At 41.7% G+C, this 14,362-nt stretch overlaps 1 protein-coding gene across 1 annotated transcript in view; it reads right to left on the reverse strand.

The window, feature by feature from the left end:
* PRDM5 (PR/SET domain 5) overlaps positions 1-14,362 on the reverse strand; it is a 177,789-nt gene that overhangs the window by 108,452 nt on the left and 54,975 nt on the right. Inside the window, exons 8-10 of the mRNA XM_053258589.1 lie at positions 11,149-11,228; positions 1,876-1,960; positions 173-330 (exon numbers count right to left, since the gene is read on the reverse strand). Coding sequence (XP_053114564.1) covers positions 173-330; positions 1,876-1,960; positions 11,149-11,228 — 323 coding nt within the window. The remainder of the gene's footprint in view (positions 1-172; positions 331-1,875; positions 1,961-11,148; positions 11,229-14,362) is intronic.

Genomic DNA, 14,362 nt, shown 5'->3' on the forward strand with positions numbered 1-14,362 from the left:
CTATTGCGACGGAACACTAGCTAATATATTTTCCAAGATCTGAAGCTCATGTTTCGAAGCATGCCAAAGCGTACTGATCCATCACTGAAATGAGCAACAGCTGCAAATCTAAAGCTGGCAGAGCTGTAAACAACAACAGCAGAGTGGTTTTTTTTTTTTGTTTTTTGTTTACCTTCTTGTGATTCTTGTAAACATTTCTGTGGGCAAATCCCTTTCCACAAAGCTTGCATTTATAGGGTTTATCTTCACTGTGTATTATTTTGTGTGCAGTCACTTGATCAAGTCGTTTGAAGGACTTATTGCAAACCTCGCAGGTGTAGGGGCGTTTTTCTGCAGAAAATGAGTGGGGGGACATTTAATCTCCTGTTTATACAGGGGTAAAAGATGAAAGGCAAAGACAGCCATCTCCTCAGAGAGATTTCGGCAATGAAGTCAACCCAATTAAGATTAAACCAATTAGAAAGACATCTAATGCCCTTTATGTTACACAGTTAAGTCGCTTCATAAAAGATGAGCTATGGCGCATCTCGAGAAATTGGCACGTTCTTTGCAACAATCATGGCTAAAACTAAACTCTGTTTAATTAGCTTAAATCAAAAGAGAATGACTTCAAAGAGGCAAAGCCTGTTGCCTGACTACAAATGTGAAAGAGGGCACGGCAGTTTAACTGTTTTAAAACTTAATTAACAATATACATAGCATATTCGTTGCCATTAAAACCCAAAGTTGGTATGTATAAGCTTTCATGTTTCAGATGCTAGATGAAGCCTAGCATTACACCATACAGCATTGCTATTCTAATCTAGAATGTCAAAAGCCAGTTAAACGCCTCCAAGATAATGGTTTATTGTTTAAACAAATGCACTTGGGAGTGTGCATTGACATGGAGGTTGTAGATAACTTTAACAGTATATGCAATGTTGGAAACCTATGTTATAAATAATTTGAGGAGGAAATAGGAAACTATGTTTTGACTGGATTGGTTATCTTTTATCCAATTATTGAGAGAAAGTTTGGAAATACTAGATTTCAATGGACAGAAATAATCAGAAGGGTCAGATTAGATAATACAGTATAGCAACTCTTTCAGCTACAACAAGGGATCACCTCTGCCAGATCTATCAAGATCCAGAAAGCTGTAGTGTGTGTAGTCTGTATTGATACCATAGGTGGGATATGTCTGCTTTAGAAGGAATGGAAACTTTTTGCTAATATCCAGAGACCAAGAGATAATGCTTTGCTCTTCATCAGTGTCCTGCCTGGAGAAACAGCATAGCTTCAGTCCATGAAAACAGTCGTCTGTACAAGTCATCTCTGTATCACCTATATTATTTCCCCAATGATTCAGCTAGAATTTTAAAAAGCAGTTTGACCAAGTCTCAAGGCAAGTTATCATGATGGAAGGAAAAGGTGGAGATGTCTCAGGTGGGAATGGGATTAGATGTGGTGAAGGAGGCGGCTGTATAATAAATGTTGGATGCTCTAGAAGGGAATGCACAACCTGCTAATTATAAAGTATCAGGATTACACATGTAGTTGAATCTAAAACCAGTTAAATCAACGCTTTGAACCTAACAACTTTAGACAGCAACCAACTCCGAGCACACTTCAATAGAAGCAAGGACTTGTGTGTCACTCTTATTCATGTCAACAGAGCAGTTGACTAAAATCAAAGTATTTTAACTAAAGTAGCACTGACTATCCAATAGCCTCAGAGGGGCCTGTGCTTTTTTCTCTTTCTTTCTCTCTTTCTTTCTCTCTCTCTCTCTGCTTTCTGCATCAATTAACCTAAAGCCCCATACAAAATAATTCTATCAGAAAGCAATACAAAGGAATATTTGAAGATTGATTTGAAGGGAAAAGAAGAGTTTTTACCTGAGTGAGTTATCATATGGCGTTTTAGCTGGTTAGCTGAAATAAATTTCTTGTCACATTCCTGACACTCAAAGATCTCATGAACCTGCAATATGAGTATTTAATGATAATTAAGTATGTGTCTTACTCAAAATCACACATCTTAAGCTATAAAAGAACATCTCAAACAGACTGTAATTATTCCTTAGCTTGGAGCTATGCTAATACTCATGGATATATTTCCTTCCTTAATTATCCCTTGCTTAACAACCACATGTCTCCAAAATTAAAAGTTCATTCTAAGGAGCAAAAATTACCACACAGTCCACAATCCATAACCCACTTATTTTAAAACAATTGCATTCATTAATAGGACTACTCCACAGGATATGGGTAGATGATATTAAATAAAGCATTCCTTCAGAATAAAGCCTATGTAAAAGATGTAATTTTTAAATAAAGACATAGCATTATAGTTAAAGCAACGGTAAAGATGTGCCGTCGAGTTGGTGTTGACTTCTCGTGGGTTGTTTTTTTTTTCAGAATACAGGAGGGGTTTACCATTGCCATCTCTCACGCAGTATGAGACGATGCCTTTCAGCATCTTCCTATATTGCTGCTTCCGATATAGGTGTTCATACCAGGGGAGATTCAAACTAGCACCCTCTTGCTTCCCAGGCAAGTTACTTCCCCACTGCACCATTAAGTGGCTAGCATTATATTTACATAGCTTTAATTCTAATGAAATGCTTTGTTGGAGATTAACCTATATGCTGCTAGTACAGGTAAAATAAATTACATATTCAGCATTTTCATAAGGTACATTGGCTTCTAATAAGAATATGAAAATAATCTAGGGCACTCATTATATGCACTACTACTATAACCATTTCCAAAACAACACTGATTTTTTTAAATTGTAAGCAATTGTAGAGCTCTACTTACTCTCTCTTTTATAATAAAAGTTATAAAAATTACGTAGGAGTTCATTATAAATAAAATAATCTTTTAGAGATTGGATAACCAAGGATAACATACTGATTGACACTGTTGTGTATCCTAAGGTGTCATTCTGCAAATGGAAGAAGCTCCATTCACACAGTGGGGGATTATTTTTGTTGATTTCTCTGTAACCCTGACAATCTGTTCCTGAGGGCTGGTGTCCCCGCCACCATTTGCACAAACAGAATGTATTTCCTGACATCTCAGAATACAACCCATTGCTTCTGTTTTATGAGACTCCCATTAAGCGATGCTAGCAGGAGTGCAGACAACAATGGTGTTAATGCCCCATCACATGGGCGCTTTCCAGACTAGACCCTACAACGGGGTCAGGACATATCTCGGAAGTGTGCTTCCACACTTCCTGCGTCGTGACACCGCAGTCCCTACGTGGACAGCAGGGTACTGTTCACATTTCCAATGCCTTGTTGCAAATTTATTCACTGCGATATAGAGCAAGGATGTCGTACATCCGGCATGAAAAAGTTGCTGGTTTTTTCAGCTTGTTAGTTGCTGTGAGACTGCTCCCCCTGCTGTTTACGATCTGAATATGACTTGCCCGGACGGAGGCATTTTGCTGCTGATGAGCAGCAGCTCGTGGGGAAAGTGCCATGGTGTTTCTTGAGCACTGAAGTGAGGAGCTGGCAACAGGTCTGCAGCTGCAAGAGGTATTCATCACATGCTCCCAGTCACTTCTGGGTTTAGAGTAATGAAAATGACAGTTTGAAAGACAGAAGAGGAAGGATATAAGATCTGGAACAAAGGACATGAGCTGGACATGGGCCAGAGGAGTAGCTGCACAATGGCCACTGTTCAGAGAGATCCTACAAAGGATGGCACTGCTAGGGCCCAAGAACCCCAAGAGGGGCTCACGGTGGATGCCTTCACTACTTGTCCAGAAAGGACTGGGTGGGGTACACCGGTAGTATATTTGGCAGGGATAGTAATGGAGGTAACAGCAGGCTTGTAGCAACAACGAATTGTTCTAGCCAGCTCCTACCAAGCTTTTCCCCGCCTCACAGAATGCCCCATGTTGAACTGCATGAGATCTGCGGATATGCAACATTACAAAGAGCATTGTGGGAGAGAGAAATATCAGCAGTCAGCTAGAATGCTGTCGCTGCTGCTACCAGCAAAGTGTTAGCAGAGGCAAGAAGAAAATAAACCCATCTTTGCTTCCATGTGTCATGCCCCCACTTGAGGACATTGGAGAGGAGTGGGGGGCAGGTGACTTACTAGAAAGTGGGGAGGCGCCCGAGGAGGAGGAAGACGGAAGCTGGATTGAATCTATGGCAGCTGGCAGGGGTGGAGTGTTGATTAAGTGCACGTGGCTGCTGGCAATAATTTGGGCAGCCTGTGCCTTGAACAACCTGCTGGAAGCAACACGTCAAATCTGCTTGGAGCTTTTGTCGGAGAGATTGTGACTTTGGAATTTGGGCTTCTCACTTCTGTATTCCTGGTGAGACTGTCAGACCTGACTACTTAGTAGTAAAACTGAAACTTGACTTACTGGCTATTGTGTCATATATTTCTGGCCAGCATCTTCTGTCGAGTGAGCTCGTGACACCATGGCGTTGAGAGGGAGGCTTACCAGAGGCTACCTTGCCATGGCCTCTCAACCTAGAGCCAGTTTGGGGCATGCACAGGTGGTGTGGGGATCCACCAACATGCAGACAAAATGGCCCAGCCATCACACCTGGGAGATCAGAAAAACTGCAGAACTTATCATTACAGGCCGTTGGATGGCTGGAGAACGTGGCCTGGAGAAGAACTATGTCAACTGACCCTAATCAGGGTGGGAGAGTAGCCAGCCAGGGTAGCAGAGATGTGCACATTCCTGATCAGTAGATGTGTATTTGCAAAGATCAAGGCAAGAGGGGAGAGTGCTTGTGTGGGAGCCGGGAGCTGGGTCGGATGGAAGAGGCCAACTCACATTCTATCTCCAGCATTTTATCAAGGGTAGACGAAAAGCAGTCCTAATTAGCTGCCGCTTCTCACACTACTCCTACCTACCTTGATCTTTACAAACACACACACACACACTGATCAGGAGCATGCACCACTCTCTTACCATGGCTGGGTGCTCCTCCAACCCTATGTAGGGTCGTGAGAACAGCCTAATTATCTGTTCTGGCACCTGCGGGATTAAAAACCCCAACAATAATTTTGTATGGACAAAATTAAAAAGTAAATTGACTCTTGTTCTTGTGGTAACAAGCATGACTTGTCCCCTTAGCTAACCCTGGTTGCATTTGAATGGGAGACTACGTGTGAGCACTGTAATAGATTCCCCTTAGGGGATGCAGCCACTCTGGGAAGAGCATCTAAGTTACAAGTTCCTTCCTTGGCATTTCCAAGATAGGACTGAGAGAGATTCCTGTCTGCAAACTTGGAGAAGCCACCGCTGCCAGTCTGTGCAGACAATACTGAGCTAGATGGAACAATGGTCTGACTCAGTATATGGTAGCTTTTTATGTTCTATGTAAAGCCAATAAAAGTTCTTTCAAGAACGTCATTTTTGCATTATTTTACACAACTGTGTCATTTTAAATTTCTCAACATTAAAAGGGTATATTGAACATTCTCTTACCGTACATCGAGATCTAAAAGCCTGGACAAAGATGTCTCTAATTAACCTGAATTGCTTTTGCCTAACCAGTGCCTGTGTAGCCTGAAATGAACATATTTCTTCATTTTTGAAAAGTGACAGTCTCAGAAATCTTCATTTAACTTATTAAACAGGACAAAAGTATATTTCCAAAAGTCCTCAAAAGGTGAACTTGACATTGATTAACTTCTAAAATGATGTAGGTATGCACATTAAAAACTAGACGTTACATTTGTTATTTCAAGGACTGTATGCTCCTGTGTGAGTCTGCCTGTTTTCTGACATCACCAAGAGTGAGAGGCCCTGCTTCAAAAACATCTGCCTACTGAGCTTTGGGAGGTAGTGACCAGAGATCAGGCCCTCTAAGTAGTGGTTAGAGGCTGGAGGTGGCTATAGGCCACCTCCAGCCTCAAAGGCAGGATGCCTTTGAGTACCTGTTGCAGGGGAGTGACAGCAGGACAGAGGGCATGCCCTCAAATCCTGCCTGTGGCTTCCAGCGGCATCTGGTGGGCCACTGTGCGAAACAGGATGCTGGACTAGTTTGGCCTTGGGTCTGATCCAGCAGGGCTGTTCTTACGTTCTTATGACCTCTGGCTCTAGAATGCCCTTCCCAGGTCGAGGGGCCTACTCTTATGAGTTTTAGATACCAAGTAAGAACAATGGCTGTCATCCTGACTAAATTACTCAAAGGTAGTCCTTTTGAAATTAAGTAGTCATTTAGAGTAACTCCTGAGTAGTTCTATCGAGTAACTGAGTCTGGAGTTCAGTTGCACTGTTTTAATCTGCTGGCTATTTTTAATGAGATTTTGTTTTTTTTCATTGCTATCTCCTCTGCTTTTAAAAAAATTAAAAATGTGTTATAGTGTTGCTTTGTGATGTTTGCATGTTTCACTGCTTTTGAACTGCAAGCCACCTTGGAAATAATTTTAGTAAAAGACAGGATAAAAATATACTAAACACATAAAATTTGTTTTCAACTTTAGCAATAGGAAGATTGCAACATTTCACTTTCCCTTTGCTTACTGCCTTCCAAGCAACCTGTGTATTTCAAATAGCACTTGCAAACATGCCCTATGTCTGGTTTTTATATTTCTAAGAGAAACACATTTTTCATTTAATCCTTTGTTCCGGTGGGGCCTTTGTGTAACTTGAACTGATCACATTGCCAGTGATTAACTTAGTTAAGTGTGTGTTCCAGCTTCCCACCTCCATGTTAGGACTGGTGGGGACAGGGGCGATCTACAGACAGTGTAATAAGCTGGACACAGTAGCATTTCTTTCCTTTCAAATATGCAGATGGATCAAACTAGCATTCTACATTTTGAACACTAGCAGGTCCATATATAATTGGTATTATTGAACATATGAAGCCGCCTTATACCGAGTCTGACCACTGACCCATCTAGCTCAGTGTTGTCTGCACTAACTGAAGCATTTGTTAAGGGTGTCTGTGTTTAGGGAGGAGGAATTCTCTAGATAACGTTGCACCCTCTCACTCTTGAATTATAGGCACGGGCATTTGCCTCAGAGTTGGGGGAGGAGGGACATATATTCAGTCCACTCCTTCCTCTATCAGCGGAAGCAAAAAGCCTAGCTCCTCTCCAAGAGTCCATCAGACTGACAAACCGCATCCCTGCTGATCCTTTTGTCTTTGGAAGCCCCTGCCTTAAATAAAGCCCTACATTTAGGACACCCCTCCCCCTCCCCACTTGCTCCTTCTTCCCTGGCCAGGCAAGTGAATTGGCCACCCAATCCCTGGTTTCCAAAGGGGAGTTGTTCTCCAACTCCACCCCATTCATGAGGCTTTCTGCACTCATTTTCAGCTGTGGAGCCCATAGCCTTGCTATTTCCTCTCCACCATTCAGCTGTCTCTTGGGCTGCACCTGCCCATCCCCCAGCAGCTGTTGCATGTCCCTCTGAGCCCTTCCTGACTCCTGAAAGGTAATATTCCAGGTTGTTGGCTGTCACCACATCTTGTGGCAGAGAATTCCACAAGTTGATTATGCGTTTTGTGAAAAAATACTTCCATTTGCTAGTCCTAAATTTCCCGGCAATCTTATGTTTGGCAATCCCGGGAATCTTACTACTATCAAACTGGAGTATTCAGGGTGGGATTGGACTTTTACACAAGCTTTAAATTAGATCTCAATGTCATTTATTGAGGAGTTCTTGAGATACTAAGGCTCTCCAGATGAGCAGTGTGGAGAGCCTAAATGGGGTTTGCGGGGAGAGCGGGCTTGACCCGCACTCCCCGCACACGAGCAGGAAATCTTCTCTGGAGGGCTGAATCGGCCACCCAGACGATTACTAGCTCCATCGCGGAGCAGGTTGGGGGTGGCAGAATTTGGGGGCCTCCTGGCCCCCAGAAGTCCCAGAATGACCCATGCGTGCACGGGCCATTCTGGGGAGCCCCCTGATGTCGGGAGGCTCATGAGTTACTGGGGAGTGAAGCCACGGCACAGCAACACATAAGAAAAATGGGGTTAGCGGAGCGCATGCTCTGCTAACTTCGTGGGGCGGGGCATTTAAGCGGGCTTGCCGCCAGGAGCCGCACACCTCCAGTTGCAGAACACAACCAGCTGAAACCAAGCTGGGCTCCCTTAGCCCGGTTTTGGCTGGTCATGAGAATAGCCTCACTGTCTGTTATGCCAAAGACACTTCACATTCAGGGCTGAGAGCAACATGACTTTCTTCACTAAGTCACAAAGTGATATCTGTGCAGGACCAACCAAAATGATGGCTGATTTTAACTGGTTTTAGTTGTTTTAATTAGGTTTCAATTGCTGTTTTAATTTTGGCTGTTTTTAACTGGGTCACCTGCTTGTAAACCACATAATTTGGTGGTTGACTAGGTGGTACCATAATTTTGAAGAGAAATACCACATCAGCGTAAAAGCCACAGTAAGGAAAAAAGGCTGAAAAATTGCAGAAACCCAGCAGAAATGGCATACTGGCATAAAGGGGGACATCATTAATTATTTCTTCAATTGTGTTGAATGCTTAAAATTTTACTACAGCTTGACCCTGAATTCTGGTGTAAACACTGTGGCGATAAACAACTTTTAAAAGCATACCCGCTGCGTCATTTCTACCCAAAAGTACAGTATATAAATATAACAAATAATAAATGGCTGATTGCGAATTTGGAATACTCACTAGGGAAGAACAACCACATAACTTGGAAAAATCACTAAGACAAAACTATATTATAGGAACTCTGTAAAAATAGCCCCTAATACATGTTCATAGACACGTTTAGGAATACCCTCAGATCAGGCACTTCCTGATATACACTGACTTACAGTCCATAAATCTGACTGGTTGTTTTTCCTTAGAACTCAGTTAATACTATAAGCCCCTAAAGAGATTCACTAATCCAAGCAATGTGATCTAACCTTTCAGACTTTTAAGACCATTCTAAATAGCTGGCTAGTCCTGGGTTTTATGCAGGAATTAACTTTACAAATATATATCTATGTGAGAGATTTTTCAATTCTTTGTGTTAGAAGAAAACTCTTTTTCACCAAGCTAATCAGATAAGATACAATAAGATACAATAATGAACATGTGAAAGTCTTCCTTTGCTGCAACCTCTTAGCAATTATACAGGTAAACTAAGCTATACCTCACAGTGTCTGAATCCTAGGAAATAAATGTATCCTACAGAGTCTGATTTCTAAGGGAAGTTCTCAGTTGATTTTATATTCAGGTCTGGTAGATTCCTAGCTACAAAACAGACACACCTTCTGGCCATTTTGAACAGCAAAGATTCAAATGTTTAAACATTCAAATATGTAAATCATCACTTTTCTTTGCAACATACACACAAGTAAAGGCTCAAGCCTTTCCTGATAATTCTTATGCATTTTGCTGAGAGATTTTAAAATGTGTTGATGCTATTCAACACAGCTGTATTCTGGAGAACATTTTTATTGTTGCATTTTTATCCAGTCCTTCCAAAGAGAAACATAGGCTGGGAGACTGTGAGGTCATTCATACAATCAAAAAACTGGTTTCTACCTGGGTTTGGGAGCTGTGTGTGCTCCCAATTTTAGGTTGTTGGAAGCAAGGTAGGAGGAAAACCTGGGTAGAACTGATTGTGTGGAAGTAAGGTAAAAGGAAAACCTGGCTTTTCCTCCTCCCTGCTGCCACACAATAAGGCTCTCTACACGAGCAGTATGGAGAGTCATAAGGGGTTTTGTGGGAAGAATGGACTTGACCCATTCTCCCCACAGACAATCAGGTGGCTAGCCTTGGGTGGCCAAATCGGTTGCCCACACAATTACCGGCTCTGTCACAGAGCTGGTTGGGGCAGCAGCGAGAAGTCCCAGGAAGTTCCAAAATGCCCCACGTGAGTGTGCGGGGCATTCTGGGAGCCCCCTGATGCCAGGAGGATTGTTGCTGCCTCCCCATCTGGGAGTTAAAACCACCTGGGAGTTAAAACAGTTAAAAACTTTGTGAGTCGCCACCGCGTAGAACCATGCTCCACTAACTTCGTTTAACAAGGGTATTTAGGAGGGCTGGCTGCCGGGAGTCATGCGGCCCGTTGCCGCACACAACCCACAGAAACCGGGCTGGGCTCCCTTAGCACGGTTTCTGCAGGTCGTGAGAATAGCCTCAATCACTTCTACCACTGTTACCTCTAAGACGTGAACATATGTGCATGCTCACAAGTTTTTAGATGTCTGCTCGGTTCAATTTAGATCCCGCTCAGGTTGGATCAGGAAGGCCCCATTCTGAATGCAGGTGCACGCACACTGACTTAATACTGCCGCCCAGAACAAAACTCATTCCACGCAGGGATGAAACACATTAGAGGGACCACTGACTTCTACCCAGGTTTTCCTCCTACCTTGCTTCCACACAACCGAAAATTGAGAGCACAAATAGCTCCCAAACCCTGTTAGAACACAGTTTTTGACTGTGTGGATGACCTCAGTGTCTTAGGAAAGGGAGTAGGAGGGAGAGTATAATTTAGTGGTAGAGCATGTGCTTTGCATGTCCAGTCCCAGGTCTAGTATCTCTAGTTAAAAAGATCTTGGGTGTCAGAGTTAGAATGGCTATGTCTGAGGTCTTGAAAAGTTACTGCCAACTGGAGTGCTTAGTACTGGACTAGACAGACCAATGGTCATGTGAATATGAAGACATTACACAAGCCCGGCAAAATGTACCTATTCACCTAGTTTGCATAAATTGTAAAGGTCTGAGCAAGAAGCTTTTCTTGTTTCAGAATTTTGGTTATTTTTCATTGCAGACTACATACTGCTTTGACTACTAGTGCTAATACTACAAATTAGCACAAAGAGTATAATATAGGTTTCCGGTTTGTTTGTTTTTTGCAAGAGGTGGGGGGTGGGGGTGGAATCCTCTGTTTGGTCTATCAGATTTTTCTTGTGGAGTGTTATATTCAGAATAAACAGTTCTGTGGAACTGTTTAAGTGGAAATTTAATAGAAACATAAAATATTGACTATAGCAAAGGGAAAAAAGTAGTTTTAGTTTTAGTTTTGATTTACTGTGGTTATGAAAATAAACCCTCTGGATCCAAGCAGACTACTGTCTTTGTGAGCATGAAAACGGCTGCCTGATAGTTTGCGTTCGAACAGCTCTCTGGTGACCATGCTCTGTGGCCTTACACCTTAGCCAAGTCAAAACCTGCTGGGGGTCAGCCTTCATTTTACTGGCCTTTCGATGCTCTTGAAGATTTGTTGCTGAAGAACACCTCTTATTGCACACTGAGCACATCAGCCTCTTCCTAGAATTTCCTAAAACAGAAACAAAATACCACCAACTGCTTTAATAAAGAAGTACAAAGAAATCAGCCAAATGTTTTCACTGCCGCTGCCATTTTTCACAGGCCATTTGACGGACATAAGAATTTTACCCTTTTACCCCATCTCTAAGATATCAAGTTACAAGACAGCTCTGTGGGTGCCCTACAGAAGATTTTGCCTGTGGAATGCAGACCCAGAAAAGGTCTACATACATTTTTTAACTGCTTTGTGTGGGGGTGGGGGAGTAATCCAATGAAATTGATCACTTAAAACAATCAACACAGGTCTTACAATATATACTTATTTATATCTGCTTTGGAACATGCTGACTCTTTAGTCCTTTAATTACTGGTTATCTTCAAAGCATTTCATAGGATATCTACGTAAAAAGATGGCTAGGCATAAATTCACAACTCAACAGGTTTCACTGCTATGAGTCCAATGTTCTCAAGTGAGACTGAATTAGCATATAAGCAGGCTCTTTGGCTTTTCTGTGCTGTGAGCATCTATACATTTTACACTTCATTTAAATCCCAGGTACACAGCGACTGGAAAGAAGAGCAAGATAGAAATGTAACGAACAAAAAATGAGAAAACACTGTAAAAATTAAAAACATTGTATTAAGAAAAGTCTATGTAACTGCATTGTTACAATGCTGTAAGATAAACTTGAGGTCTTGTGTTGCAACATAGCATTACTTTTGGCATAGCAGATCTTAAAATAATGCCTTTGGTAGGTCAGTGCATGTGGCTTTGGGTAAGACTTAAATCAGCCTAATTATCTGATTCAAACCTTCAAGCTGCTTTAAAAGTGGGTGCAAAGATGGAGAGCCACATGCTGCTGCTGAGACTACTATTTTTAGTTTCATGAATAATAAGTATGGAATTCAAATTAGCAACAGCAAATGAGAAGGCATTGATACAAAAAGGAAGCAGTAGGTGGAAGCAAAGATACTACAGAAAGGCAGGCTGGGTAAGCACACGCTAACAGATGTGGCAACAGCATAAAGTGCCGGGGGAAGTGAACCTTCCAGTGACTCAGTCCTCTATATTCACATCCTAGCCCCTCTATACAGCCCTAGCCTTTAGAAAACTCATTACTCCATATACAGGTGAAACTCGGAAAATTAGAATATCGTGCAAAAGTCAATTAATTTCAGTAATGCAAATTAAAAGGTGAAACTAATATATGAGACAGACGCATTACATGCAAAGCGAGATAAGTCAAGCCTTAATTTGTTATAATTGTGATGCTCATGGCGTACAGCTCATGAAAACCCCAAATCCACAATCTCAGAAAATTAGAATATTACATGGAACCAAGAAGACAAGGATTGAAGAATAGAACAACATCGGACCTCTGAAAAGTATACAGTGTACTGTGCTTGACTGGCCAGCAAACTCGCCTGACCAGACCCCATAGAGAATCTATGGGGCATTGCCAAGAGAAGGATGAGAGACATGAGACCAAACAATGCAGAATTGCTGAAGGCCGCTAATGAAGCATCCTGGTCTTCCATAATACCTCATCAGTGCCACAGGCTGATAGCATCCATGCCACGCCGCATTGAGGCAGTAATTGCTGCAAAAGGGGCCCAAACCAAGTACTGAATACATATGCATGCTTATACTTTTCAGAGGTCCGATATTGTTCTATTCTTCAATCCTTGTCTTATTGGTTCCATGTAATATTCTAATTTTCTGAGATTGTGGATTTGGGGTTTTCATGAGCTGTACGCCATGATCATCACAATTATAACAAATTAAGGCTTAACTTATCTCGCTTTGCATGTAATGCGTCTGTCTCATATATCAGTTTCACCTTTTAATTTGCATTACTGAAATTAATGGACTTTTGCACGATATTCTAATTTTCCGAGTTTCACCTCTATTAGGCTAGCATTGCTATCTCCCCAGATTGTCCAGGTAGTACCCAGATTTTAAGACATCTGTTGATTTGCATAATATGCAAATTATCTGCAAACCCATTTACATAATATACAAATCAGGGGGCCCAGATCTGGAGAGCCAGAATATGGCAGCCCTATATTAGCTAGGCTCAGGAGTGCACAGCAAGATCTTCACCCTCACAAGGAGCTGGTAAACTAGCTGCGCTAAAGACTTACCTTGCCACACATTGTGCATGGAGGGAAATGAGAATGGAGGGAAATGAGAATGTGAGTTTCGCTTCTCTCCCCTCCCCACAAAAGCCCTTTTTGTTGCCAAGAATATGTCCCTGTGGGCTGTACAACCTCCAGTGACATATCCCTAGCAACAAAAAGGGCTTTTGTGGGGAGGAGAAAGAAGCAAAAATCATATCCCTGTCCCTGTGTGCTCCCCATGAGACAAGCCTTGAGTGCAGCTAGTTTACTGGCTTCTTGAAAGGGCAGAGATCTTGCTCCACCCTCCTAAACCTGCATCCCATGTGGCCCACTGTACAATGAACCAAAAATAATGTCAAAAATGTAAAAATTATACTCCATGGCCATAACGAATTTTATAAATTTGTCCTGGAAGTAATTTCTGGTCTTCAATAACTTAAGCAAAAAACAGCAACACACATTTCAAAAGCTTCAGAGTTTCTATGAAATATTTCCATTCATACATCTCTGGACCTCAAAAGTAAATCAAATATAAGAATTATTGCCTTTCTAATTTGGTCTGTGCCTCAACTACGACTTCTTCAGTGAAAGCAGGACTTAAACACTGTAAGTACTGCCTAGTTGAGAACAAGAATCAGAATTCTAATAACATTTTCATAACTGCATAAAAAGGAAACCAATGTCATTAATATAAATTTGATCTGTCACATAAAATCACGAACCCACTAAAAGGTCACCTATCGTGTGTATTTTCCGTCCTTTTTCACAGATGACAGAAAATTTAATTAGGTGTCAATTATTTTCCATGGTTTTAAGTTCTTCTCATTGTTCTATGAAAATCATTTTATTAAAACAATCCTAGTTCTTTGTTTATAATCAAAGGCCCATATGACACATCTCTTGAAATATACAGGAGTATTTTCATATTTTTTGTAAAGAAAAATGGGCATATGGCTAAACAGGAAGTGCAGGGAAGCATAAAACAGAGAGGAGGAAAAATTACCAGATGGTTTTCTGAAAAAA

The sequence above is a fragment of the Hemicordylus capensis genome, chromosome 5 (genome assembly GCF_027244095.1).
Source record: "Hemicordylus capensis ecotype Gifberg chromosome 5, rHemCap1.1.pri, whole genome shotgun sequence".
Taxonomy (NCBI): Eukaryota; Metazoa; Chordata; class Lepidosauria; order Squamata; family Cordylidae; genus Hemicordylus; species Hemicordylus capensis.